This window comes from Filicampus tigris, chromosome 17 (assembly GCF_054856515.1).
Source record: "Filicampus tigris isolate MCC_2025a chromosome 17, RoL_Ftig_1.0, whole genome shotgun sequence".
Lineage (NCBI taxonomy): Eukaryota > Metazoa > Chordata > Actinopteri > Syngnathiformes > Syngnathidae > Filicampus > Filicampus tigris.
The window spans coordinates 14,270,592-14,297,983 of record NC_141233.1 but is presented as its reverse complement, the minus strand read 5'-3'; the positions used below and the strand labels follow the sequence as shown (position 1 = coordinate 14,297,983).

General features: G+C 42.2%; 1 protein-coding gene and 1 long non-coding RNA gene across 3 annotated transcripts in view; one reads left to right on the top strand and one right to left on the bottom strand.

Annotated features, from left to right (window-relative positions):
• The window catches only part of LOC147133516 (neurexin-2-like), a 150,988-nt gene that overhangs the window by 39,771 nt on the left and 83,825 nt on the right, over positions 1-27,392 (bottom strand). For both annotated transcript variants that reach the window (XM_086012153.1, XM_086012154.1), the window contains 8 exons: positions 26,475-26,858; positions 24,174-24,377; positions 21,536-21,562; positions 15,276-15,395; positions 14,829-15,210; positions 13,691-13,881; positions 13,441-13,614; positions 12,652-12,771 (listed from right to left, as the gene is read on the bottom strand). In XM_086012153.1, coding sequence (XP_085868279.1) covers positions 12,652-12,771; positions 13,441-13,614; positions 13,691-13,881; positions 14,829-15,210; positions 15,276-15,395; positions 21,536-21,562; positions 24,174-24,377; positions 26,475-26,858 — 1,602 coding nt within the window. The remainder of the gene's footprint in view (positions 1-12,651; positions 12,772-13,440; positions 13,615-13,690; positions 13,882-14,828; positions 15,211-15,275; positions 15,396-21,535; positions 21,563-24,173; positions 24,378-26,474; positions 26,859-27,392) is intronic.
• Positions 23,637-27,083, top strand: LOC147133518 (uncharacterized). Its single transcript, XR_015081820.1, has 3 exons — positions 23,637-24,342; positions 24,658-24,771; positions 26,608-27,083. It is a non-coding gene; the product is annotated as an uncharacterized LOC147133518 (long non-coding RNA).

Below are 27,392 nucleotides of genomic sequence, written 5' to 3'. Positions count from 1 at the left end.
ATAAGAAGCATGCTATGAATAAGAACGATGGCACTGGGCCAGGACCGGTTGCAGAATCAACACGCGCTGCCTTCGGCGGGCGGAGGAAAAGACTCAATCGAGGTGGGTAGTTTGGCCAAACGCTCTTTGAATACACGCTAATGATGCACATCGGCATGGCTGGAAATAGAAGCGAAATTCGCAATTGAAAGCGTTTGTTGAACGTATCCGAGGGAAGTACCCCAATTAAAGGATCTTTACTGTTTGTTGATGTGGCGTTAAATCGAGCACCGGTCCTCAAACAACAATAGCCGTTGTTGTATTTGAGAACAGCCAAGTGGGAGGAAACCATATTAAATCTGGCAGGGAGAAAAAAAAAAAAAAACCCCACCATCAGCAATTTTGCAACTTGAGAGAAAAATAAAACGTATAGGCGTGTCATGCTGCAATTCACGGGGGAAGCTTAACCAATCTTTTTATGATTCAATGAGCATAGCTGAACGTGAGCGAACACTGGATCAAAAAGAAATGAGAGCAAAGGAAAAAAAAATGTGCAGGTTTTCTTTCTTTTTTTTTTTTTTTTTTCTGAGCTTGGCTTTGCTGTGCTGTGTATTTGTTTCACGGTGACCGGGGAGAGAGCCAGGAACAAATAGAGAGGCGATACGAAGCAGCGAAAGGAGAGTTGGTGTGTGCGAGAGGAAAACAGGAGGGCATTACAAGTGATTGCACGAGGCTTTTCTCATACTGTACGGTGTTAGATATTATTCTAATAAAAAACTTGCCTGCCTGTGTGACAAATCAGAGTACACATAGCCTATTTTTTTCTCTTTTTTTTTCTTTTTTTATTGCGGTGACTCTACCATCTATAGTCATTTCGATTCAATTTAAACACATCAATGTGAAGTTCATTGGATTTATTATAGTACAAAAGCAACAACGGTGGTAAACTCAGTTCATTTAATGGACTCGGGTGACTCTGGGTCACTCACCGGAGTCATCCGGTTCGCTTGAGTCTGTGTTGTTTTTATTTGACATTTCAGCTCCGCGACAGCATGTCTCAGCATTCACGGCCATATATATTGTTGCTTTGCTTGTTACGGTATTCATTACCTGTCATATTAGTGCATGTGCGGATTGAATGTAAGCTAGTTTAGCTCCATAGAAAACTGACAGTTGTGAACCTAATGTACGGAAATGACTCATCATCGATAGTGCGTCGTTCATTTGTATGGACAGCAGGGAGTCCTTTTGTGGACGCCCTTTATTTGGAAGGCAGTAACACTCAAGGTGACCTCGGCCAAAGAATGCTACACCCTACATCTGCGCAGCTAAATATAAAATCTTAATATGGTGGATAAATGTTTTATGGCTTCACCGCGGAGGTTAGCTTTTCATCCCAAAACAACTTTTGGGATTAAAGCAAAGGTGCTTTAGACCAGGAAAATAAGCCCAAAAAGAAGAATTGTAGCCTGCGCAACCAAGCGAGAATACAAGCTATGCTAACCCTTGAGTCCTTGTACAGGAACGTGTTTGATTTGCAGTAATGCATTGTAATCCAGTGTTTGGAAGGTTAACGCTGCTCAGTTAGGGTTGCCATGGCAATAAGAGAGAAACTAGGTTGCCTTGGCAGAGGCTTGCACTCTCATTGTGGTGTCTGGTTTTCTTTAACTAAAGATGCCAAGGTCTGCTTTCTATACATGAAATATAACCACGGTTTAGTTTTTATACATGAAATATGAAATCTGTTTTTAATCGAATAAGCTGAGGCTAAATGAGATGATGCTCTGGTTTGCCGCAATGTGCTGTAAGGCCACCGCTGTGACACGAGTGCACTGGGTGCCTAAACGCTTAAATTGTTCATCGCATGTAGTTATAATTTTATCAGCGAAAACAGCGTGAGAGCTTTGAGGATGGCGGAGAAAGAGGGCCTTTCGGGACGAAGGAAGACGGACAGACTGAGGGGCAGATGCGAGGCTCGCAATGTGAGGGCCTCTTTGTGCGCACGCGGTCTGCTCTTTATGATGTAAACTGAATGTAACCTTTCTCCCCTTTCCGCACAGCCCGTGCAGGAGTCACCGGGAAGCCCTGGACCCCCCGGGGTGGGGGTGGGGTGCGAGCGCTTGGCACAGACCGCCATTTATCCCAGGTTCAGCTGCTGCGTGTTGTGGGTGTTAAATAAAAGGCGCCATGTTCCCACAGAGAGTGTGGCACAGAGGGAGAAGTCAGAGCAGGGCGGAGGCCGTTCACCTGCTTAGCTCTTCTTGTATCAACTGAGGCACGTTTTTTGTTGTTGTTGTTGTTTTTTTTTTTATTTAGGACAGGGGAGAATGAAGCGAGGCAATTACTGGCTACAGCCGCGCGGCCTTTTTTCCCCTTGCTTGATTTTTTTGTTTTTATGTACAACCAGCGCTCTCGCTGAGCCTCTTGGCGGGGCTTGACCCCGCTTGTACGCTGTTAACGTTGACGCGGCGGTGCGAATGCCGAGAGACGCTTTTCACGCGGAGGCCGTTGTGTGCTAGTCCGATTTAAAGGGGGAATGTGTGAGACGCGCTTCCACACCGAGGCGATTGCCTATGCGGTATCCGTTTGAGAACATTGTTTGTGTGCCTTCACACGTAACGATTATTGTGCTAATGCTGAGAGACAACTATTCACACTGCGGTAAGTATTGAGCTGAAGTGTCCTTGGCTCGCTTGAAAGGCGCTATGCGATGCTAAGCTATATGCTATGAGCTATCAAAAATATGATCATTCAGCATGCAAGGGTGGAGAGTCCAGCAGTATTAAGAAAACAAGCCGCAAACGTACCCAACGCTTCTTTGTGTCCATTGATCAAAATCAACATTATTAATTCCCACAATCTCATCTTTAAATTAATTAGAAAAAAAATGCTTTTCAATCAACGAGCACCACAGGCATCTCACAGCCAGTAGATGAAAATGGCCAAATCTTGCAATAAAAATTGCTGTTGCTTGCATTTGTACAAAATAGCAGTCCATTAATTTGGAGGATTGGAAAGCTTCAGCACTCCTCCGTTTTCTGTCCCATGTTGTTGCATTCCCATGTTTTTGTGAACAATGTCACACTCAAATTTGCACACAGCACACTGAGCAGCAAGACTGCATTATTAATATGAACATTTGGTATAACTTTGCCACAACTGCACAAAAGCTAAACTACATTTTTGTATAAATGAAATGCAGTCACTTCACCTCTTTTATACACTTTTTTTTTTTTAAATTACAAATGCACTTTAACATAAGCTTTATTTAGAGAACATACCGAATTATTATCATGTTTTTATTCGAGAGCCATAAAATATTTGTCATATTTCTATGAATTCCATGACACATAATATCAATGAATGACGTTGAGGTGAGCTGAGATACGTCGCACTGCGGAGACTGATCGACAAGTTAATGTAATTTATTCACTTTTAAAGACCATTTTCATGCCTAGAGCTACTTTCAATAAAAAAATATATTTGTAAAAACATCTTCCATTAGATTCCGAACCCTGGGTTAAAGTAAGGAAAATGCACCTGTTAAGATTAGTTAATACACACTGTGCTGTTGATATTTAACATTTAAAAGCAGCGTTTACTTGTTATCTTACACACCATATGAAAGACTGATAGCTTTTTTTCTTTTAGTAGGAAATACACAGGATGCAAGGAGGGCCAAGATGAGAAGGGAGATGTTTAAAGGGGAAGTCAACGCAAACACAAACCACGGCTCAGATTCAGAAAACAGGTCAGCCGTGATTGGTCTTTGTGAGCAGTTGTGATGTCATTTTCAGTGGACAGAAGACAAAATGGCCGCCCCCCCCACAGATGGCTAAAAACGAGTGGATTAACACTTATTCCACAAACGCAATATTTACCAGAATGCCCTGTTTCAACTAGTGGGCCTGCTGGGAACATATTCTGGAAAAAAAAATATGTTTGGGTTGACTTTCGCTTTATATTCTAAAATGCAAAACAAAGAGGCTTGCAAAAAACAAATTGTAGGCCAACAAAATAATAGATGGCACTTGAATGAGAGAAGAAAGAGAGCTTGCTGCCGCTCTGGGGAAGAACAAATAAAAAAAAATACTAACGTCATCAATCTTTATTGTTGGATTTCACTGGCATGCCGTTGCCTCGTGTTCGAAGCATGAATAGACCACGCCACAGGAATGGCCGGCTTTTTAATGGCTTCCGAATCAATTATTTACTCAACACATTAATAAAAGAATGACATCCGAATACTTTAAGATATGAATTCAAAACAAGGGGGAAAAAAAAGTTCAAATCTGTCAATACTATGATTCCAATCTTATTGTGACATACTGTAGCTCTTCTGCAAGACGTTCAAAGCACAATACTATCACCCATCCCCCCCCACCCCCTTCACCCTCTTCTCTGAGGGCCTTGCAGACACAACCTGCCTTTAAGGTGCAAATGTGCCGCTAATATAATCTACACTGTCTGAGCTCTATCACAAGACACATATTTTCAGCCTCAAGAACCACGGATGTTGACAGTAAAAAGTCGACTTGCTCACATCGCAGTCAGTTACATCTAGCAAAAGGAGCATTTCTCCCGATGAGTGACTACGACATTAAGTGTTTAATTAATGCTCTCAATAGAAGTCTGTATAAAGCCAAAGGATTGTTGTCACTCATTTTCTGCTGGATGGGGAATTTATTTTCAAGCTCTTCGCGTGTCATAAGGCAACATGAGAAGGTGATGGTGGCGCTACTGGGTTCGAGTCCTAGGACACCATGACGCCCGCTGACTGCCAACAGAGTTGGGAGACTGCCGAAATTTTCGGCGTGTTTTAAACAGCCACTCAAAGATTTGTTTTCATCTCATTGAGGATTCTGCGCTGTGCTCTTGCAGTCATCTTTAGAGGACAGCCGTGACTACGCAGGGTAGCAGCAGTGCTGAAATGTCTCCAATTATAGACAATCTGTCTTACCGTGGACGGATGAACATTAAGGCTCCCCCCCCCCCCCCCGAGATACTTTTGTGACTTTTTACAGTGTCATTGTAGGTATTCTGAGAGCTCATTTTTGTGCGGCGTGGTTCAAAACGGGCAATGCTTTAACCAACACCTCCAATCTCATCATTGATTGGACTCAATGCTGGAAAACTCTTGACTCTGATTAGCTCTTGGAGAGGCCCTTAGCGTCTGGGTTGACATACTTTTCCCACCATGCACTTTGAATGTTTATATCGTCAATACAAACATGAAAACATGATTGTGTGTTATGAGTTTAAGCAGGCTGTATTTTTCTCTTGTTGTAGATTTGATCAAAATACGAGCACCATTTATTTTTTATTTTTTTTAGCAATGTTATGCAGAAATTCAGGTAGTTCACATACTGTAAATCCTCAACGCCCATGATAAAAAAATAAAGGTGTAAATATACTGCAATTTGCTGGTGTCAATATATGAACTCGATTGTACACGGGAATGACGCAAGAATGCTGCAGAAAATCGGATTGATGTCAGTGAGTGTCGTGTAACATCTAGTGTGAGGCAATATGACGACTGCGCGAAAAAAAACCATTGACAGGCGGCGTGAATGCTGCTTATCTTACTTTTTCTTAAACACTCTAGAAAGACCGAACTCCCACTCCAGGCGTCCATGTATGCAGGCTGAGTCATGTAACCGTCTGACTAAGTAACCATTCCCATAGCCGAACACAACCGGCGCTGTGGCTTGTGTTTACCTATTGAACATGCACAACACTGTCTGTGCCAGATTGCATTCTATTGAGCAATCAATCTATCAGTCTCTGGCGATCTGAGATAGAATGTCCAAAGGTTAATTGGTTAATTTGATTTTAAATAAAGACTTTGACTCGACTCCCTCATATTTTAGGTATGTGGTTTAAACAAACAAGAATGGTTTCCACGGAATTAATTCTGAGGAATAACAGTATCGACAGCAATTCACAAGCGGCTCTTATGGGAATATTACATTTAATTCTGTGCCATGAGCTTCTGATGACATAACCTTGTCATCTTTCGTTTTTAGGGTTTCATTTTCTGACAAAAAAAAAAAAAAAAAATTGAAGAATGTGCTGTTATTTCTATCAAGCACACATGCCAGTGAATTGGATAGTTAGGTTTGAGTAAATTGCTGGGACTTAGCCTTTTTCATTAATCCCTTCCTCTATTATAGCAGCCTCCCACTGCTACTTATCAAACATATAACAGGGCCACGTGAAGCAAAATCCAATCCTCTCCACCCAAATTCGTATAGGCACACTGGAACTACGCAGAACCTTTTTTCTAGGACACGCATGCAGCCTATTCCTTACAGCCTGAAAAAGTGCAACACATCATCACATCAGGCTTTTTAATGTGAGAAGCAAGGACAAGGCAGCAAAAGTAAGCCAAAGAGACATGAATTGCCTCAGGTACTTATTCTCTTTTCACATCTATGTACATGTCGGAACTTTTACTCTCAGGCTGAAAAGGCTAAGAAGCCGAAATAGTGCTGTTAGATGATGACCTGTGGAGGATTATGTATTATTGTTCAGCGTTTTACTGGAGGACAAGTAAACCTGATCTTTATTCTTGCACAGCTAGCGTTTTCTACCTTGGAAATGGAGATGTGAAAGAATTTTTTTGAGTGGAAAAAAAAGGGTTCGGATGGGTTATTGTTCTGTGCCCTCTTAAATAAGCTTTTAGATAAAATGGGATTTGTCACCAGTGCAGTATCGCGTGTCAAATGATTCGAAATCAGTGGGGCTCTTGCCTTGATATTGACCCGTTGTACCTGACAAAATCGCATCCAACCGTGTTCCAAATGTGAGCTACCGATTTCATCTTTCACATGAACTACTTCATACAAACTTGTTTGAGGAGCTCTAAAAATGAACTCCAGGTTTTGATGATTGAAGAAATTGGAGTCTTGAAGAAATGATGTACAACAGTGTGCTCACAGTGATCTTAACATGCCAGAAGAAAATTGGTTCAGGAGTGCACTGTAAGGAATCATCGAGCTACTTTTTTAATTTTTGACAACTTTGATTTCTGGTTTGCCTCATTAACTGGATTGAGATTCAGTATCTTTAAAAATAAATATATATTATTCTTTCTCATATAATCTCTGAGTGGCTCCTTGCAAAAAACTAGCTAGCTAAAACTAGCTAGCTAAACTAGCTAGCTAAACTAGCTCAGATAGAGAGATAGATAGATAGATAGATAGATAGATAGATAGATAGAGAGAGAGAGAGAAATAGATAGATGGATAGATAGATAGATAGATAGATAGATAGATAGATAGATAGATAGATAGATAGATAGATAGATAGATAGATAGATAGATAGATAGATAGATAGATAGTGACACAACGGGCTGCATTACAAAGCATGAACAAACAATATTAAAACCAACATGGTGTCTGATGGCCGCCACGCTTTTACTTTTCAAATGCATCCTGTGATAAAGAAAAAAAGAAATGAATAAATTCAGGTATCCTCTCTGTTTTATTGCCAACGTATGGTAGCATAGTTTGAAGATTAAAACTCTACTGCTCCCGTCCGTATGCTTAAGTGCCCTCGAGCAACTGGTGCACGGAAGAGTGCCAGCAAGGATGAATGAGAGGCACGTTGTATTCCGGACGAGTGCCAAATAAATGCAGAGCTTTTAATTAACTTTGGAGTCGATTACCGTGACGCGCCGCGAGCAAAGCCTCTACTGGGTGGTTGGTTCTTACTTGAGTGAAAAGTAAACAGCGATGACCGAAGTATCGCACAAGATGACCTTTCACAATAAATAAACTAAAAGCAGGCATAGTCAGAAAGCACACATTTCCTTTGTATTACTATTGGAGACATGCCATCGCTCATGCAGAAAATAATACAGAGCAGGACACCTGGGCCACTTGAGTGAGGATTTGTCGTAGGATCTTTGAGTGTTTGATGCTTCGGCATATCATTGTGCGATGTTAAGCATGCGGGAGTCTAAGCTCTGTCAAGACTTGGATTTGACGCACACTATTTAGCAAAGTCTCAGTGATTAAAAATAAAACAATAATCATACCCCTTTCCGGGACATGTAAGTGATGGACAATTATGTCTACAGACGTTCATCCAGGTTATAAAAGGCTCAATTAATACAGCAATTTGCATGCTGCACTAAACCTGATGTTGGGAGTTGCTAGGACCGTGAAATAATACCGCTGAGAGAGCCAGACTTGCTCTGTCACACACAATATGCTGGCTTTAATAGTAATCACTCTCGATTACTTTAAATGCCTTCTTAGAAGCAAAGTGCATATGTTAAGTGTTCAATGTGTGTGTCGAAAGGACAAGTAAATGTGTGCCCATAATGCTCAACCTCTCAACGCAGATAGGACGCAACAATCATTCAGGGCTGATATACATTTTATTATTATTTTTTTTTTCAATTTACGTTATGATTCTGGTTGCCCTTGTTGCCATAGTAACAGTAATCAACGCAATAGGAAGGCAAGGGCACCTCCAGATTCAATCAATCCACAATAAAAGGAGACTGGTGCATTGAAATTGGATGAAATTTGCATGGTGGGACAGCGCCTCCTCGACCCGAGTGTGTGATACGTTCTACCTTTTTAACACCTTTAAGATCTTCGCGAAACATATTTTTCGGCTTCAGTCTCAAAGCGCAAGATGAAGGCTGAAACTCTATCCTGGATTATCCTTATGGCCGTTTGGACCTGTTAAGGCTCCCTTCTCAAATAGGAGTTAAAGCATAAAAACTGGATTTGTTTGAGCACTCCGACAGGGAACATTCCCATGGATAAACTACGCCATTGTAGTTTTGACATAAATGAAACGAAAGCGAGATAAAAGAGCACACTAACTGGCATGTGAAATAGGAAAGGAAGACAGCGGCAGTCACGCCGCACTCATGTATCTTGGCTTCATGCCTGCAGGCAAAGAGTACAATTTACCGTCTGTCTTTGCCTCCATGGGAATAAAACAATCACAAGGAAATGTAGGCTTATAAATGAGCAGCAAAGGGAGGCTCCATTGTTCAGGTGCTGCACGGTTGGGAGTTACATTAAAGCCAGCTCAAGTGCAATTTCTCTTCTGGACTGAACAAGATGGAGTCACGTGGTTGCATGTGGTGAGAGGACACCAAATATTGACTCATTTACAATCATCGGACACTCCATTATACATACACCTGCGCGTTCTAATGACACCCGACCAAATATCTGGATGGCAAAAAATGGTGCTGAGACTGAAGTAGGGCACAGGTACTACCTGCATATGGCAATCATAGATTTGTTTCCAAATACATTGCATTGTACATATTTGAAAATCATTGCTGAAAGCAAAGACCGAGAACTATGTAGCACTGAATTGTGAGGATATACGTTATCTACTTTAAGCGAATTTAATATAATGTCCGTTCCCAACAATTTTGCTCACTTGAAAAGTGGGCGCCTTCAAACAAAAGGTGCTCTGTCTTGACTTGTTTAGCATATCTTGATGTAAATACCCATGAAATAGAAGCTGGACTTCTGCACTTTTGTCTCATATTCATCGTTTGATATGAAAACCAAATGTCTTCCATATACAACAGAAACAAAGAATTGACCATGCCGTTCCAAAACTTTTAAGGATGACCGCTGCAGAAAACAGATGGATATAATTTCATACCACTGCGATTGGTCGGTGAGCAGTCCCAAAGCGTACTATGTCTCTTGGCCAAAACTCCCATCTAAAAAAAATCTTGTAACATATTTTGAGATGGTTGAAAATTATAGCTGTTGTGCATTTCGGTGTGACAGGAACATTTCATATTCAAATCATGCGTGCTTGCTTTTGGTTTGCATGGGAAAATCAATGACAGTATCATAATGTGGAACACATGGCTTTGTGCGACATAATCACCACCTGACACGTTAGCAGAGAAACTGTTGTTATACCCGGTAAATTGTTGACCATGAATAACCATCTTATCTACTGCGGCTTTCATGTTGTCGGTAAGGCACAATTGCTCTCCTCCGACCGACGGCTATTCACCATTACACATGTTTTTTTCCCCGCAAATTCGTCCCTTTGCGGTATGCTGCTGATTAAATGGAAAAACAATATGCTACTCTTTGGAAATTGCGCTGATGTATTACTGACCTTTGATTAGCCAGTCGTGTCAATTATCACCGGCAAAACGGAGAGCCTTCTCGCTGGAGAGCTGACTCAAGTCGTATTTACAAGACAAGAGTGCACCGAATGGGGCATCCTTTGTCCACATGATTGATTTTAGTATTACTGTGAAATGTGGAGTTGAAGGAACACATGGTAGTAAAGAATTTCAACTTAATTTGTCCAAGTTGCTACCTATCGGCTATCGTATATATCGTATCGTATCGTATACCATCAAAACATTGCAGCAGGACAGAATTGAACATCAAGATTTTGGAGGAGTAGGTGAAATGAAGTCAGAACTATGTTTGCCATTGGCAACAACTGTTCTAAAATGTGACATTCAAACGTGAAATTGGCCAAACCATGTTGCACGCCATTGAAATTGACGAGACGTTATGTGGTTGATATCCTTCAAGCCAGCCAGTCCAATATTCATGTAAATACATTCATGTTTATAGGACCCGGCTGGGGCGAGTGCTCTGATAGTTTCGCCTTAGGCAGCCATTTAAAATTCCAGCTTCACGCCGCGCGTGCGTGTGCGCCCGAGTGTGTGCGTGTTTGCCGTTGCGGCAATTACAGATAATCAGATGTTGGGAAGACTTTAAATGGTATGTCCTTTGAACCTCGGGTTGGGTAGGAACCAGTGCCTAGCAACATATAATCAGTCTCAGTTGGAATCAAATTGGAAAAAAACCTGCATTTTTTAAATTTATTTATTTTTTTTATTGCTTAGCTTGCTTCAATAAGCATTTTGCTGTTTTGTGCGTATTTGGGAATCAATACAAAGTGTGACATAACTAAACTAAAAGATGTCCTACAGTGTGCAAGATTTTGGAGTTTCTTGTCATCCGCACTAAATGTTGCATCAGTGCAGGCTGTACCACAGAGCTAAGAGAGCGGACCTATAGAGAGCAGCTGCACAATAGAATTTTAATGCCAACAATCAGCATGACGTGCCCGGTCCACCGCCCTCCTGCTCGGAGCAGGTCACGAGCAGAGCGAAGGTGCTGAGTTCACAAATACGGAGGCCAACTAATTGAAAATGAATCGAAGCGACCGGAGGTAAAAATACATCAAAGGGGTGCTTTTTTGGACGAGCTCCGACTCATTACCGAGTCGTATCACGATCCAAGACTCCTTATGATAGATTTTTCAAGTTTCCAACAATACAAAACTGTGATGTTAAAATACAGTCATCCCCTACAACATGCCGGGCAGCACTGAGGTCTACTGGAAGAGATGCAGCATGCAATAAAGAGCAAGAAGAATAGTTGTTCTCATAGAGTAGCGTGAAAGTAGCAGGTGTTTGACGGTTTATAATTAATGTGACATCTATGGTAACTCGTCTATGGCCTTTTGGGTCTTGGTTCAATTCCGAATTGGTAGATCCTCAGGGGCATTCCAATTTAAATGTTGCACTAGACTACTTACATGTTATTCAATTCCGGTTGAAAAAAAATGTCACCTAAATGGCTGAGTATGCAACACCGTTCCTGCTTAGTCCGGCATTAAGCAGGAAAGACCAATGCAGAGCCTTGCCAGATGCACAGTTTGGGGACAGCACAGGCAAGTGGTTGATTAACACATGGATTAAAAAAAGAGAGATCAGGATATTGATTTTCAGTTAGGATCAATACAGTCAAGTGAGCCAAAAAACAAACAAAAAGGCAAAGAGGGCAAGTTGTTTAAAGGACAAATTGAGTGAAAAATACTTTATGCCTGGACTGTTCGTCAATCTCTGTCTTATTTGGGACGAATTTAGCAAGGATTCTTTTCATGAAGGGACTACACCATTAAACTTTAACGTCATTCCTGCTCGTAAAACTTTGGACATTCGCTTTAGGAACGTACAGTTTGCGACCCCAAAAGACCTCATATGAATACTTTGGATTGGTGTCTTAATGTTATAAAAAATATGCTTTGCATGGGCCTTGCATGCTGGGTTGAAAAAAATAAAATAAATCAAACCCAACAAGCTACACAAAGAGCATCTGCATTTTTTTTTTAAAGTCTGGAGATCCATTATTGAGGAAAATGTCTATTCATCTTAAAAAAATTGAATACATCACTTACCAAAACAACGTGTAAGACAATAATTAGCTTCAATTAATTTACTCGGAAATTTGGAACAAAATGATATAAATTATTGAAAACATGGGGGCGGGGGGGGGAAATCCAAATTCCAATTAATTAAACAACACAAGCAACACGGACACACAATATGGCTCTTTTATCTCTTTGTATAATGAATTCACAATTCAACAAAACCACACATTTCCCAAAACAGCAATCGTCACAAAGACTACGCCACCATTTTAGCACTAGGCGGCCATGACACCCGCTGTGGGCTCTGTGAGGGGGAACATCTTAGGTAATCTATGCAGACATCCGTGGTGACTCATTGTGAAATCATTTAAATGTGCTTATAAAGAAATCTCTCTGTTTAGTGTCTTGTGATGCCAACCTGGGGTGATAAATCAGACTTCCAGAAGAGGGACGTTCCCTCCCACCAACGAAGCAGAAAGCGTACTTACGGTCACTGCAGAACGGCCCCCCGTAGGTTGTCATGGTGCAGTCGCAGGAGAAGCCCTCCCAGAGCTGCAGACACACTCCCTGGTGGTGGCACGAGTCCTCTGTGCAGGTGGTGCTGGGACCTACATGGCGAGGACACAAAACACACACTTTACATACATAAGGCTGTCTTTTCATTTTGTCCATACAGCAACATTTGTATCATTCAAAGACTTCTATTCAGGGGCGGAGCCAGAACGTGGCTAATGGGTGGGCCTGGAAAAATCAGGGTGGGCCTGAATATTTCTTTCAACTGAGCACAACCCTCCTGTCCAATAAAAACACAAACTAAATAATATGAATTTCGGCTATTCCTTAGACAACCACAATTATGCCATTTTTAATATTCAATAAAATAAAAAAAACACAACGAAACACTAGTTCAAAAATAACTCCATAACGATTTACTAACAATTTAAAAGTATATCTTTTTTTCATGAATCCCACTGGGTGGGCAGTCAGTCAATCTGGGTGGGACTGTGCACACCCAGGCCCACCCATAGCTCCGCCCCTGCTTCTATTACAGATATTGTACACACACAAACTAACCACAACATTATGACATGGGATGTAAGAGGAATGACATTTGGTTGCTCTCAAATTGTGTGGGGTAAAAACATGTACTATTGCATAAACATTCTATTTTAGCGAAGGCAGTGGGAGCCGACCCAACTAAAATGGGAAAATGGGACATTGAGGACTGTTGGGATTCACAGCTTTTTTTTTTTTTCTCCCCCTTTGTCACGCCTCACCTCCGCAGCCGTGATCCACCTCGCCCACCTTCTGAAGGGCGTCTGCCAGCAGATCGGGGAGTCTTCCGTTCAAGTCCACCGATGCCAGGCAGCCCTTGTAACCTTCGCGGGATGCTATTAGTCGAGGCAGGCTGCCGTACATGCTCTTCCCGACACCTCCGATGTAAAGCTCCCCTGTAACACAGAAGACGGCGCGTTATGAAGAGTGTTCTGTTTAAACGCCATATTCGGATATATTGAAATAATTCACCCTTCAAGTCCAGGTTGCGCGCTCCGTTGGCGTGCTGGGTGACGGTGCGGACATCGATCTTAAGCGTGTGCACGTTATTGCTGTCACGGGAGATGACCACGTTGTGCCAGTGGTTGTCATTGAGCGGCTTGTCCGAGTTGCCTTTCATCAGTGATGGGCCATTTCCCAAGTCAAAGACGTAATGTATGAACCTGCGGGATGACACCGACATTTGTTTATCGCTATTGCTCGTCATCTACCATTTTAGCCGCCGATAACATGTGCTCATCATGAGGATTTGTTCCCGCTTTAGTCGTGGGGAAAGGTGCAAATGCCACACGCAAGAGTAGTGCGTCTCCCAAATACAGTATGTAAAAATGCAAGAGTAGGTTGCAGTATTACAGTGTTTGATCGTTAACACTGAAAAGTGTAAAAGTTCATATCTCTACACGGGGTATTGTTTCTTGCGCAGTTTGTTCATCCATGTCGCTTGTCCTTATAAGTGTGTCACAAGAGCTGCAGCCTATCCCAGTTGACTTTGGGCGAGATGTGACGTGCACCCCGGACTGGTTGCCGACCAACCGCAATGTTTATATTGTGAAATTGACAATTGTATAGCATGCTTACGATTACATTCATATCTCTTCACGTAAAGCTGAAGTACTTAGATCACCTGATAAAATGTGCATAGGATGTTATTTGAATATTTTGTATATTCAGCGTTATTTTGTCCGTCTCCAGTTCAATGCGATGCTAAAATATCGGATTTGTTGAGTCTTTGATTAGTTAGTATTTGCTGCCAGCGAGCTGCAAATAGCAAGCGGCTGCATTACACGGGGAAAAAAACGCAGCCACCTGAAAACTGCCACTGAGGTGTTCTAGGCCTTTATGTGTCTCTGAAGGAGCAAGCTAGTGCCAAGCGGGACTTCAGACAGACTAATTACTTCCTGCAGAATGTTTGTGAGATGTTTGCCAGCGGGAAACTATATTTTCCCAACTCTCGTTGAATCACAAAATGGATCAGTGCCATCACCTCCATTCCCCTCCTTAGGTAATCAGACGCTTGTGACTGTTTATATATATAGTAACATATTTTGAATTAAAACCAAATTTCCCATTCAAATACACAATTTGCTTAAAGTATGCTATGTAAACTCACCCCTTGACCAGCTCTACCACAATGAAGTCACTCCCGTCTCCAGAGTTGTACAGTATGAGACCATCGGGACTGGTGGTCCTAAACTGAAAGAAGAGGTGCATAGAGGCGTAGGCTTGCAAGGTGGAGAAGGCCAAGTAGCTGGCCTGGGTCAGGAAGGTCACAGGGTTGGCCACGATGTGCCTCATGCCGAAGCGCGCGTTCAGCTCGCAGTAGGAGATGTCTCCGTTCTTGCACTGGTCCAGGTAGAGCATGCCGTTGAAGGAGAGGGCCTGCAGGTGGCCGATGAAGTTGGAAGGGATCACCGAGGTGAACCGGCGCTCGGTCATGACGCCCGTCTCGATGTTGTTCAGCTCCAAGCGGGTGTGAGCGCCGCTCATGAAGCCTGGAGGAAGACCCGCATGCGTGTTAGGTGTCACATGCGCCGTTATTTCCATGACATGAAATTACCTTCCGCGGTGACATTGTCCACTGAGAGCTGCAAATGTTTGCCCCGGCGCACCACCTTCACCGCGTGCCACTCATTGTCATTCAGCTTGTCGCCCAGCAGGAGTACCTCAGGTCCTTTGCCTAACAGGTGGAGAGCGTCAAGTGACAATTACGCCGAACGAGCCCGGTGTCCCCTCTCATCAGGCGATACTCTCAACGTTAACAATCCCACTCAGGTGGCGTGCATTCATTCACATCACTCTCGCTACCAATAATTTGTACTCAACTTATGTTCAAAGGTGTAAAGGGAAAATAGGAACAAACTTATTCTTTTACGAGCCTGAGTGCAAAAGATGAGTGGTATTATTTTGATTGTCGTATTTGTCAGTATGATTGCACAAACTACCTGGCCAACTGCTACTCAACTTTTTGGAGAGTTCGTGCATGCGATGAGTAAGAAGAATCGCTGATTTGAGTCACTGCGGAGTCGCGTGTGTCAAGTAACATTGTTCATTCTTTTTTTTTCATGCTTTAAATCTCACGCAGTTATATATGAAGATATACTAAATGATTGAAAATCATATATGGAAATGCATGTTTTGTTTTTTTTTATGTTTGTTTTGCTCAGAAGGCTCAACAAAGGCTCCAGTTTCAAAGAATTGAAATTTTCTCTCGATTATTTGCTGGTTTAGAAAAATTTAAGCATTCGACCCCCATCCCCCTTTCAGTGAAAGCTAGCAAAGACCTGATCTATGAAAGATTATCCTGAGCGATCATTCTGTGGTGTGGGGTGTGTTAAGAGTGATTTTTTTTCCTTCCAGATCAGCTCACAAAATGGTCAGGGGTGACAATCATAAATGTTAAACCAATTTAATACATAAAGGGGCAGTCAACCCAACCATAATTTTTTCAAGAATATGTTCTATGCAGGGCCTGTAGTTGAAACAAGGCATTCGGATTAATATTGTGTCTGTGTAATATGAGTTAAGCAGCAAAATCCACCCTTTTATTAGCCATCTCAGGGGGCGGCCATTTTGTCACTTTTGTCGACTGAAAATGACATCACAGATGCTCAGGGCTCAGGTAACGACCAATCGCGGCTCAGCTTCGGAAAACAGGTGAGTGTGTGATTGGTCGTCACCTAGGCAACTGTGATGTCATTTTCAGTCGACAGAAGTGACAAAATGGCCACCCCCAGAGATGGCAAAAAAACGGGTGGATTAACTCTTATTGCGCAAACGCAATATTTATCAGAACGCCTTGTCTCTATTTTCTAACTAGTGAGCCTGCATAGGACATATTCCCGAAAAAAATATGGTTGGTTTGACTTCCCCTTTGAATCCCAAAATCCTCATGAATCCAACAATAGCCAATAAGGTAGTGTTAAATGTGGCGTAAACGCCGTTACGCATATAATTTGCTGTGTTGGACACGTGCCGATTTCATGCCTCATCATATGTGGAGTCTCGAACGGTTTTTAAAAACGGTTAAGATGATGTGTGTCCCCGGCTTCACGCCGCTTAAACCAGGACTAACTGGCCTGCTAACAAGGACCAGCAAACCAAATCCCTTTCGCTTTGGTACCGGTTTATCGAGGCGGCGATCTGTGCTCGGTGTCTTTTTGACAAAACCTCCGAGTGGAGAACATAGAGCGCTGAATCTGAATATCTGTAAGTAATGCCAAGCCTTTTCTGGGGCTTACTAGCCACTTTCAAAATAGGTCACGGCGCACAAGCTTGCCACTGCAGCACCGTCATCCTGAATCAGTGGCTGCGCAACAGGCAGTTCAAAGGAGTTCTGACATCGCTTGGGAAACTAATTGGCCATGCCTAAGCTTGACTGCGCCTTGAGGGGTTTGTCTCCCTAATTGAGCTCTGGGTGCACAATTACCGGGGACGCACAGAGGACAATAAATGGGAAAACATCAAGTGGTTTCCGCACACCTTGCCGATTCATCCCCAGGGAGACAAAAGCGTGACCGGGGAGATTTCGGGCCATTGCCGCACGTAGCGCGTATCGTTTTATCTTTACAACGCTCCACATGCATCACCCCTACCCTGAACAGCATCGGCTGTGCATGGATCGATGGCATTAAAGCCTGTGCTCTATATTTGATGGATTGTCTCCACTGTTTGAAAACCAAGCACACGGCCGAATAATGTGCAACACAAATACTAAAACATTCACAGCGTAAACCTCCATCATAAAAACATTAAGAAGGCGTTATTTGAGGAAGTGAGTGTTGAGCGGTGCCAAACAGGGAGCATTTTGGATTCTTAGTAGGAGGGTAGGACTGAAAGATGACGGCATTTCTCGCGCCCTGTGTTTTTAAAGGGTGTACTAAACATATTCTTTTAATATGCGACAATAAATAGACCTCCTTTTCTTATCAGCACCTTTTTGGCTCCTTTTCTGTGCTTTAACACGAGCACGCTAGAAATTGCATCCGTTTTGATCTCCGCTTACATCTGAATTGGATTAAAAAAAAGAAAAGATTACTTCAAAGATGTGTGCAATTTTTTTTTTTTTAGGTCAGCTATAAGAAGGCGCTGAGACTTTATAAGCGGGACGCGTATACGAATCAAAGTATGCCGATTACGTAACATTGTACAACCAAACCCTCTGATTCTGATCTGCTAATAATGCCTACAATGGCTCTAGCAGTGATTGGCTTGTGAAGATGAGGCAGATGGGCTGTGTCCCCAACAAAAAAAAAAACAGACTACGACCGACTTAAGTCTTCATTCTGTAATCAAGGTGGTGTAAACTATAATTCCCCTTAAATGATATCAGCTAAATAATTGAAGCAGCTAATTGCGTGATTTAGATTTGCCTCTAATTCCCCCCCCCCCCTCATCAAATTCTGCACCGAGACAGCCATCCGTCAATACATCTGCAGCTTTAATAAGCCCATTTGGTGACAAATTGCAATGGCCCACATGCAATGGGAAATCAGATAAGTGCACATTCATTTTCTCTACATGTTGGTACAGTGCCACCTGCTGGAGCAGAGGAGCATTTAATTGTCACCCCTCCCCCAATATTGAGGGATTTCTGTTCTACTTTTGACCACACCTTTCATACATATATACACTCACATCTGAAAACACACACAACTTACCTGCATATGATAAAAAAATAAATAAAAAAAGACATTGTAATCCAATAGGGCATTATTTGGAACCTAAGCGCCTAATCTCTCAATGAAATATGTTTCAGATCAGATCAATAGATCAACATGAGACAGAATTAATCTACTTTGCAATACAATGGAACTGATAATAACCAGTTGTAATGAAGATGATTCAAATAATGATATGCCTTTTTTGGGCTACACACATACCAATTTATTGGGACTTTAATAGGCCCCATCACAAATGATCAAACTGAGTCACTCACATGATTTACTTGGCACCGTTTTTACGCTAATGGGAGATACTATTTCAGCATTTCCACTCATTGCAATCAATGTCAGCAAAGCTCCAGTGCTCAATGTCTCAACAAATTATTCCTGGAAATTATCTTGTAGTGTGGGATGTGTTAAGAGTGATTTTCTTTTCCTGTCAGGGCCGGCAATCATAAATTAAAGCTGTTCAGTACAACAATTCTTATGAGTGAAGTAGAGTGCGGCTGAGCCACAGGCTCCGTTCTTATGAAACGACTAAAGCCTTGCGCTGCTGCCTAACAAAAGTACAGAATTGTTTAACGTGTCTCACATGTCACAAGGGTTTGCAACCGTAAAGTAGTAACCAGGTAAGCTAAGTTAGCCTAGCATCGTATATATTTCTTCCTTGCTGTATTTTCAGGCTCCCCGAATGCCCCATGGCACCATGCCGCCTCTCACAGGCCAGTCTTGGTACTACGACATACAATTCAGAGATTTACAGTTTGACTATGAACAATTGTTAACTTCTTTTAACACTTGTGTGACAGTTAAGAATATAATGTTACCTAAAATGCCCCTGCGGGCAACAGCTTGATCCTACAATGGGTTTAAATATTTGCAAAATGGACCAATTGAGGTTCTATTTGAGTGTTGCACGCAGCAACATGCTTAATAAATCAATACAAATGATATCAAGAAAATTGTAGAGTACACAAGACTGTTGTCGGGTTATTATTTACATCACCTTGACATGAATGTAACCGATTGGCGAGGTAATAGCTTTCGGCTAGGACTCAAAGTATCGTGATGACTTTTCTCCAAATCCATACACGGTCAATACCATAGAGCCTTGCTTTCATCTCTTTTTTTTTTTAAGATGAAGTCTAGACAATCAAATTAAAGTAAGTGTCTCTCAGGTGAGAGCATATTCTCATTTAACATTCCAGCACTGTCGCTAAGGCTGCAAGTCCATTTTCATTAAGCCAATTATATATTTTTTTACAGACACAAACTCTGATTAATGAAATTATTTTTCTTTTCAGTTTAACCAATTCTGTATTCCCCCCCCCAGCTGCACATCACATTCTCTTTAACAATTAATACTTGTGATGAAACAGGCAGGCGTTTCTGGCATCATCACGCATTAAAGGAGGATAATGAGTTTCTGGTGATGTAGGGTGACTGGTTAGATTCAAACACTGATTCATTTGGATTTGCATAATAGTATTCAACGACATATCATGATTTAAGCAGCTATAAATAGACGGTCTTCCGCCAAAAAAACCCCAAAAAAAAACCCACTCACTCTGATGGGCACGAATTGGAAGCCAGCAAGCACTGCTATCTTCCTTCCTGATGGCCCTGATAATTTTGTCTCATACTCATCTATCGATCGGATAGCAGAGCAAAAATAATCTCCGCTCGACTGCTGAAGTGGGATTAGTGACATGGCTGCATGTCTAAGCCGCGGATGAGTCGGGTTGTTGTCTCACCAAAGATAAATGCTGTTTACTGCAGCCCTAATCAGCAGGCATCAGTTATGTAGAACTAATTAGTCACAGGACTGCATCAAGTGCCAAATGTGGCTATATTTGACGGCGGTGCTGCTACACTGCAGTGAGGACCCAAATGAATATACGGTGCTGTGAAAAATGTATTTGCCTCCTTTAGATTGTTTTTATTTTCTGCACATCTTAACCACCTGAGTGTTTAAGACCATCAAATAAATGTAAACATTAGATAAATAACCCAAGTAAACATAAAATGCAGTTTTATAATTGATTATTTTATTTGTTTAAAGCGGAAGTCAACCCAAACATTTTTTTTTCCAGAATATGTTCTATGCAGGCCGACTAGTTGAAATACGGCATTCTGATTAATATTGCGTTTATGGAATATAAAGTAAGTAGCAAAATGCACCCACTTTTAGCCATCTCTGGGGGCGGCCATTTTGTCACTTCTGTCAATTGAAGATGGCATCGAAGTTGCTCAGGGCTCAAATAACCAATCACGGCTCACCTGTTTTCTGAAGCTCAGCCATGATTGGTCATTACCTGAGCCCTGAGCAACCACCATGTCATCTTCAGTTGACAGAAGTGACAAAATGGCCGCCCCATGAGCTAGCTAAAAATGGGTAGCTTTCCCATTTCCCACAAACGCAATATTAATCAAAATGCCATGTTTAGACTAGTGGGTCTGCATAGAATATATTCTGCAAAAATTCTGGTTTGTGTTGACTTCCACTTTAAGGGAACAAATGACTCACAGCTACCTGGCTCCTCATCCTGGTTGAATCATAAATTAACTGTGGCTAATACATTTTTTTGTACAGCTGAGTTCATTAAAAAGAAAAAAAATCACTTAACTAGAACTTTCTGATCAAATGAAGGTCAAAAAGCTGCAACAAAACGCCACGATCCAATTCAAGAAGAGATGAAAAATCAAGTAATTGACATCGATCAGTTTGGGAAGCGTTACAAAGCCATTCCTAAAGCCTCGAGAGCCATTATCCACAAATGGAGGAAACATGAAATCATTAGTTTTGTCGAGCTACCGTTAGAATTTTTACAACATTTAATAGAACAAATGACTCTGCCCATTTACACTAATCTACTTAGCGCTACTATAAAGAGATGTTTCAAATAATTGTTGAGTCATACTTTGCAGTGTAATTTTACACCACTTGCAAAGTAACTACAACAATAAACGTATTTTTAAATATCAATCATTATGACCCCTTCTGAAAAAAAAAAAAAAAAAATTCTCCAGTACCAAGCGAGCTGCTGGACACATTCATGTTTGCTTTACATGACAGCAGTGAGCCGTATGAATACATCAAAGTGCATGTTTTTCTTTTCAATCACAAATACAGTAGATAATGGTAGGAGACACTTACTGAGATTACAGTCTATCCTGATACAATCTGGTGAGAGAGAGAGTGAGATGGTGAGATTAAAAGAAGAAAAAAAAAAAAAAAGAGGGGAGAGAATATTTCACATCCTTCAAGGTACATTCTGCAGACACGTCAGTGCTTCTCAGAGCCCACCATCCGGGGACAGCCTCGAGAGTCTAAAGCGCCACTTTCCCCCCCCCGCTGCGCAAATGGCATTAAGAGAGGGAACAGTGAGTGAAAGGAAACATCTCAGCGTGCGCCGGCCATAGAATGGAGTCAATCAATGAGCTCTTTAGTCGGAGTGGAAAAAGAAGCCGAGCCGGTGCCGCGTCCACTTTGACTGGGTGACTTGGATCGGGCATTCGGCGAGTGAATTGCAGTTACCATGACGATGCTTGCTTTGGTTGCGCCGCAGTGGAGTGTACATCATAGTGAACACAATGCATGAGGCGGAGAACAAAAGCCACGTCTATGTTGCCGCTTCGAGTTAACGGGGAAGTTGCATGAGAATCGCCTCTCCTTCAGATTCACTCGTGGGACAATTCATTAAGTACGCCTGCACAGTACAACGAGAGCCAACACAAGAGCTGCCATCAGTCAATCAACCAATCTTTCCATCAGTAAAAGACAGCTGTTGTTTTGGATCTTATTCAATTGTGAAGATGCAGGAAGTAAGGAAATAGATCACTATTGCGAGATATTTTTCGAGGGCATTTCTAAGGTTTGTGTCATAGTTGATAATGCCCATAATGTTTTTTTTAATTTGATTTATTTATTTTTTTCTTTTTAAATCAGGCAGACTGAGCTCCTCCTTGATTCACTCTGGCACTCCAGTTAGCTGAGATGTCTCCTGCTTGTGCAGGCCTGCATGGTGGAGATGCATTTTGCACATTAAATGCAGGGGAAAGAGGCGATTTGCACAACCTACAGCCACGATGAAGTTGTTTAAAAAAAAAAAAAAAAAAAAAAAAAAAAAAAACACGCACACACAAGTCAGATACCATTTGCCCAAACCTAGAAGCACTTAATGTCTTCTAAATACGATATATAATTCACTCAGCATTGGGCTGGAAATAGATCCACTTACTAATTTTTGCATGCTGTGAATAATTAAGCCAATGCAGCCGCGGCGCACGACTATGTTACATCACGTGGCTGAGGAGTGCTCTCGAACTGTCAACCATCACAGAGCAGTGGATGCAGAAAGCCGGAGACCACACTGTTTCACTTTGCGCGCCGTGCGTGCGTATTTTTCTGCTTTGTGTGCGTGTGTGTGTGTGCGTGCGTTTCGTCGGTGACAGCCCGAGCTCAGTCAAGTGACTCCAAACTAGACAGGCCTAGTGAGGGGCTGTGTTGTAAAACGGCCACATGTGCGCTTTCAAGAGTTATGTGTGAGCGTTGTGATGAATGTGGTCTCTGACTGCCTTCTCCTTGAACTGCAGACAAGCCATTGAAGGGCTGAAAGAGCTGAGAGACAGCCGGTCAGGCGGGACCTGACCACTGCATGAACTGAGAGAGAGAGGGCGAGAGCGAGAGAGAGAGAGAGAGAGAGAGAGCGAGAGCGAGAGAGAGAGAGAGAGAGAGAGAAAGAGAGAAGACCACAGTTGCTTAAAAAGGCAACAATCCCTTGTGTTAAACAATTAACTATCACATGTCTACTCACAACATCATAAGTGCTTTATTCTCAAGATATGTTATATTATTCATATTGACTTTGTGGGAACAGCTCAGATTATACATGAGGAGCGTCAGAAGGTTCCAGAACGGGTGTCACAAATGGTACATATCAAAACCAACCTACAAGCTACAGGTTTTTTCTCCTTCCAAGGAACCCGAAGTCCCGAATTTGAACATTCTGATAATACATTTGGGCAACGAGCGGGGTACACCCTGCACTGGTTAGCTGTCAATCAGTCACAGGGCAATTAATAATAACAATAATGCTCGTAAGAATAATAGCTTCGAATGAATCACTTTACCCTAACCTTTAACCCACTTACTAACCATCCAATCAGAACGCTCTACTACCCACAAACACAAGTTGGGCGTGTTATCTGAGGGTTGCTTTGATGTATTAATCAGCATTAAAAGGATGGATCAAATCCTCCGTTGGTCACTCCCTTGGCCTTTTACCTCGGTGACATCACAAGGCAATCTTCCAGTCCTAACATGAACCCTTCAGATGCACCCACCTCTCTGTTGGCTACAATAACGACCACAGTGCCCAAAGGAAATCTTGTAAGGTGCTCCGAACTCATGGAACGCTGTCTTTTTCGAAGATGGCGCATGCTGAATTAGTCATTTTTTGATTCAAGCAGAAAATAGACCTCAGAAAATATACTGAGATGAAGTGACATCCGGACGCAAACTTCCCGGACAAGTTAAGGAAATCTCTGATATCTATCAGTTCTAAGATTTTTTTTTTCGGAGTGTGCTGCATGTCACTTGACTGAAGTGAACGTAAAGCGAGAGAATCAAGGGACGTGCGTCTCTTTTAAGCAACTGTAGCTGTACAGTACCGGGATGGTATGTGGGAGAGTGACGGCAGACTAATATCAAGAGATCACTGGCTCAGTGACTCTTCCTGCAAAAAGGTCAGCCGAGATATTATCTGCTGGCGTATGCGCTGATGCGGCATTACCCAAGTTGACCGTCAGCTTGACTCGGCCCGCGTCCAGCTCCACGCGCAGGGTGTCCGCTGACTGCTGGGATGTGGTGGCCACCAGCAGCCCAAAGGCCCTCTGGGACATGAAACGCAGGGACACGTCCTCGGCCTCCGTGTGCAGCGTCCTCTGAAGCATCACCTTCAGGTACATGCTGCCGTCGTAGCTCACCACCGTGGCGTCTGTGCAGTGGACAACTTTAATCACCGGGCTTCCTTAAAAAAAATAACTGATTTTTAATCCCTATTTCATCATAAGAGCGCCTCACTTGTCATTTCTGCCGACAGGCCGGGGGCGAAAGCAAGCGGAGGCATTTTGTTTGCACTTTCCCACCCTTGAAATACAACATGAATTTATAATATTCACAATTCCAGCGCTGACGCGAAGCCTGCGTTTTAAAAGCGTTATTATCCGTGTCAGTCCCTGATTTAAATTTGACATTGCAGTTTTCATCTTTTGCAGCAGATGGCAGAAAAGGCCCGGAGCATTTGCAGACAGTGGGCGCTTGCTTATGCGGCAGCAATCCCATTTCTGACAGATTCAAAGTCATCATGGAGTGAAACAAGGTGACGGGGGGTGAGTGGGAGAGATTTTCCATACTACTCGCTGTCATTTGACCTCTCTGGGAGAAAACAATCTGCATAAAAAGGAAGCGTGATTCTGGCCAGTAAAGCAAAACAATGAACATAAAATAATACAATACATGCAGGCCTGGCAACATCAGGATATGATCATTTGTGAACAAAATTCTCTCGGGCTGCATGGGACTTTGGGCTGGACAGCAAAATGGCTGCGATGGCCATAATCGGTCTCTTTCTCTGTCGCCTGGACTGCTTTAATATACTATAATAGGAGTCTATGGATTAGGGAGGGGCCATTGTATATTGTATTGGGGGTGGATTCAATTTACAACATACTTGATTGAATGTGGGGGGAGATAATACATTGACAAGTTCAGATTCAGAAAACCTGCTGTTAACTTTCTAATTAAAACTAATGGAATGAAATTCTATTCAAATGAAAAAAAAAAAAAGAGTTGCAGACTTTTCATTGCAAAATGCACCAGGCAACATTCGTGTAATCCTAGCATATGGGACATCATTTTAAAAAAAGTTATTTTTAAACATTTCTTAAAAAAAATAGCTATAACACACACTGATATCTCAAACCATTGAATGTGATTTCAAACTCATCCTACATTCCCCTTAAAAATAAATGGCTTACAGATTGATTTTGAAAAATGCATGCGACCAAGACTCTCTGTAACTTCCACTGACAACCCAGGCTAAACTTAGTTCCTCCCCGGAATAATGTAATGAGCATCTTAGAGTGTTCAAGAAAGAGCATAAAAAATGTGATTCGATTATGTTTTTTTTTTTTTTTTTTAATCCGCAAATAGCTCAAGATAGGTACAACAGACAAAAAAACAAAGAAACACATCTAGTTGAATTTGTGATATAGTGAAATGCAAATTGGTAGGGTTCAATGTACTGAAATGAATCTCTACGAAATTGTGATTAGTTGAGATGCACATGTATGCTGCATTTAAGTCAGTCATGTCTGATATTTGTGGTCATACAGTAAAACATAAAAGATTAAAAAAAATATGGGCTGATGCTCTTTTGTTGATGGTTGGCAATCCAGACATACTGTACATACAGTGTATATATTTTAGCAGCCTTAAACATTTTAATTTGAACAAATTGCTTAATGCGGCGATGATATCGCACTACACCTACAAACAATATGTTTGCATTTTACTTGGATCCTTCGATGCCAGACCGCATAAGCTCTAAGTGGGATATTATTTTTTTTCTTGAATGCAGCATAGGAAATTTGGACTTGATCTGCAATTTTATGAAATGCGGGATGAGACTTATTACATAATACCGTGTTCCCACTTAGAAGAACCCATGCCGAGTTCAAAACAACATGGTGAAGCGGCATTTTGGCTGTTATGCCGCACTCAAATGGAATAAACTGCTAACAAAAGTGAAATCATGCTGCCCGTCCACATGACCAAATGACCAGAAATCAATCAAATGGATTTTGATGCTCATTACCAGCATATAGATTAACTGTCGGTAGAAACAGATTACTATTTGGGAGGCCTGGCTTTAACGGATGGTCTGTTTTTTTTTTTTTTTCTGTGCATATTTATTTAATGTCACTTTCCAGCTGGGTGCTGAATAAAATACAGTTCAAAGTGTGCTAAAAGCTTTGCGGTGGTATTTTGTGCTCACTTATTCATCCCTCCATCCCCTGCCCGAGGCTCATACCTTTCTCACAGTTGGGCCCCAGGTAGCCGGTGCCATTACAGTCGCAAATGTGTCGGTTCCAGCCCTCCTTGCAGTGGCCCCCGTTGGCGCACGTGTCTCGGCCACACCTGACGTGAGTCTCCCTGGTGCACAGGCTGCTGACACCTGCGGCGCCCTGGACCTCGCTCAGCCTCCACAGGTTGCGGCTCTGGCCGTCAATGAAGAGGTCCCGCACGCAGCCCACGTAGCCCAGGCCCAGGGAGGCGCTCCACACCTCCGGAGGGAGCACGAGACTTTGGCGGTCGTCGGGAAGACCCCCCAGGTACATGTCCCCGTCCAGGTCAAGGATCTCGCTGCCCTCGTTAGCCGAAAACGGGACGCTCTTGCTGTTCACCGAAATGAAGCCTGCAGGGACGGAACCACGGCGAGTGAGTCAACTTGCGCTTATGCAACCTTTTACATGTGGGAAATAACGACAGGTGTGCGTGGGCTGCGCCAAGCAAGGAAGAAACGTGGGATTGAGGAAGTGGGCACTCGTCTTTGCTCTTTTTTTTCTCAAGTGTAAATAAAGAAACTGTTCTGTCAGGCCTCGGGAGGATGCACGTTGAATTTTGCTCTTGGATGGGTAGAATTTGTCATGATACATTTGGAATCCGACTGAATTGGAAACGGTAAGGAATAAATGATTTATTTGGCATATAAAAACAAGACAGACAAACTGTATTAAAATGTTTCCCTACCTTTATTGGGCCAAGGCTTATATTTTGCATTAGAAAACCATCACTAAACAAAAATGGGACACAAATTTGATAACTGGAATAATGACGACCCGAGTGGAAATCAGCGTAAAAATATGTTTAGTATTTTAGTCTCTGATTAAAATTTGCTATTGACCAGTGGTATAGGACACAAGTGGCTACCAAGGGCCAATTTTGTGGC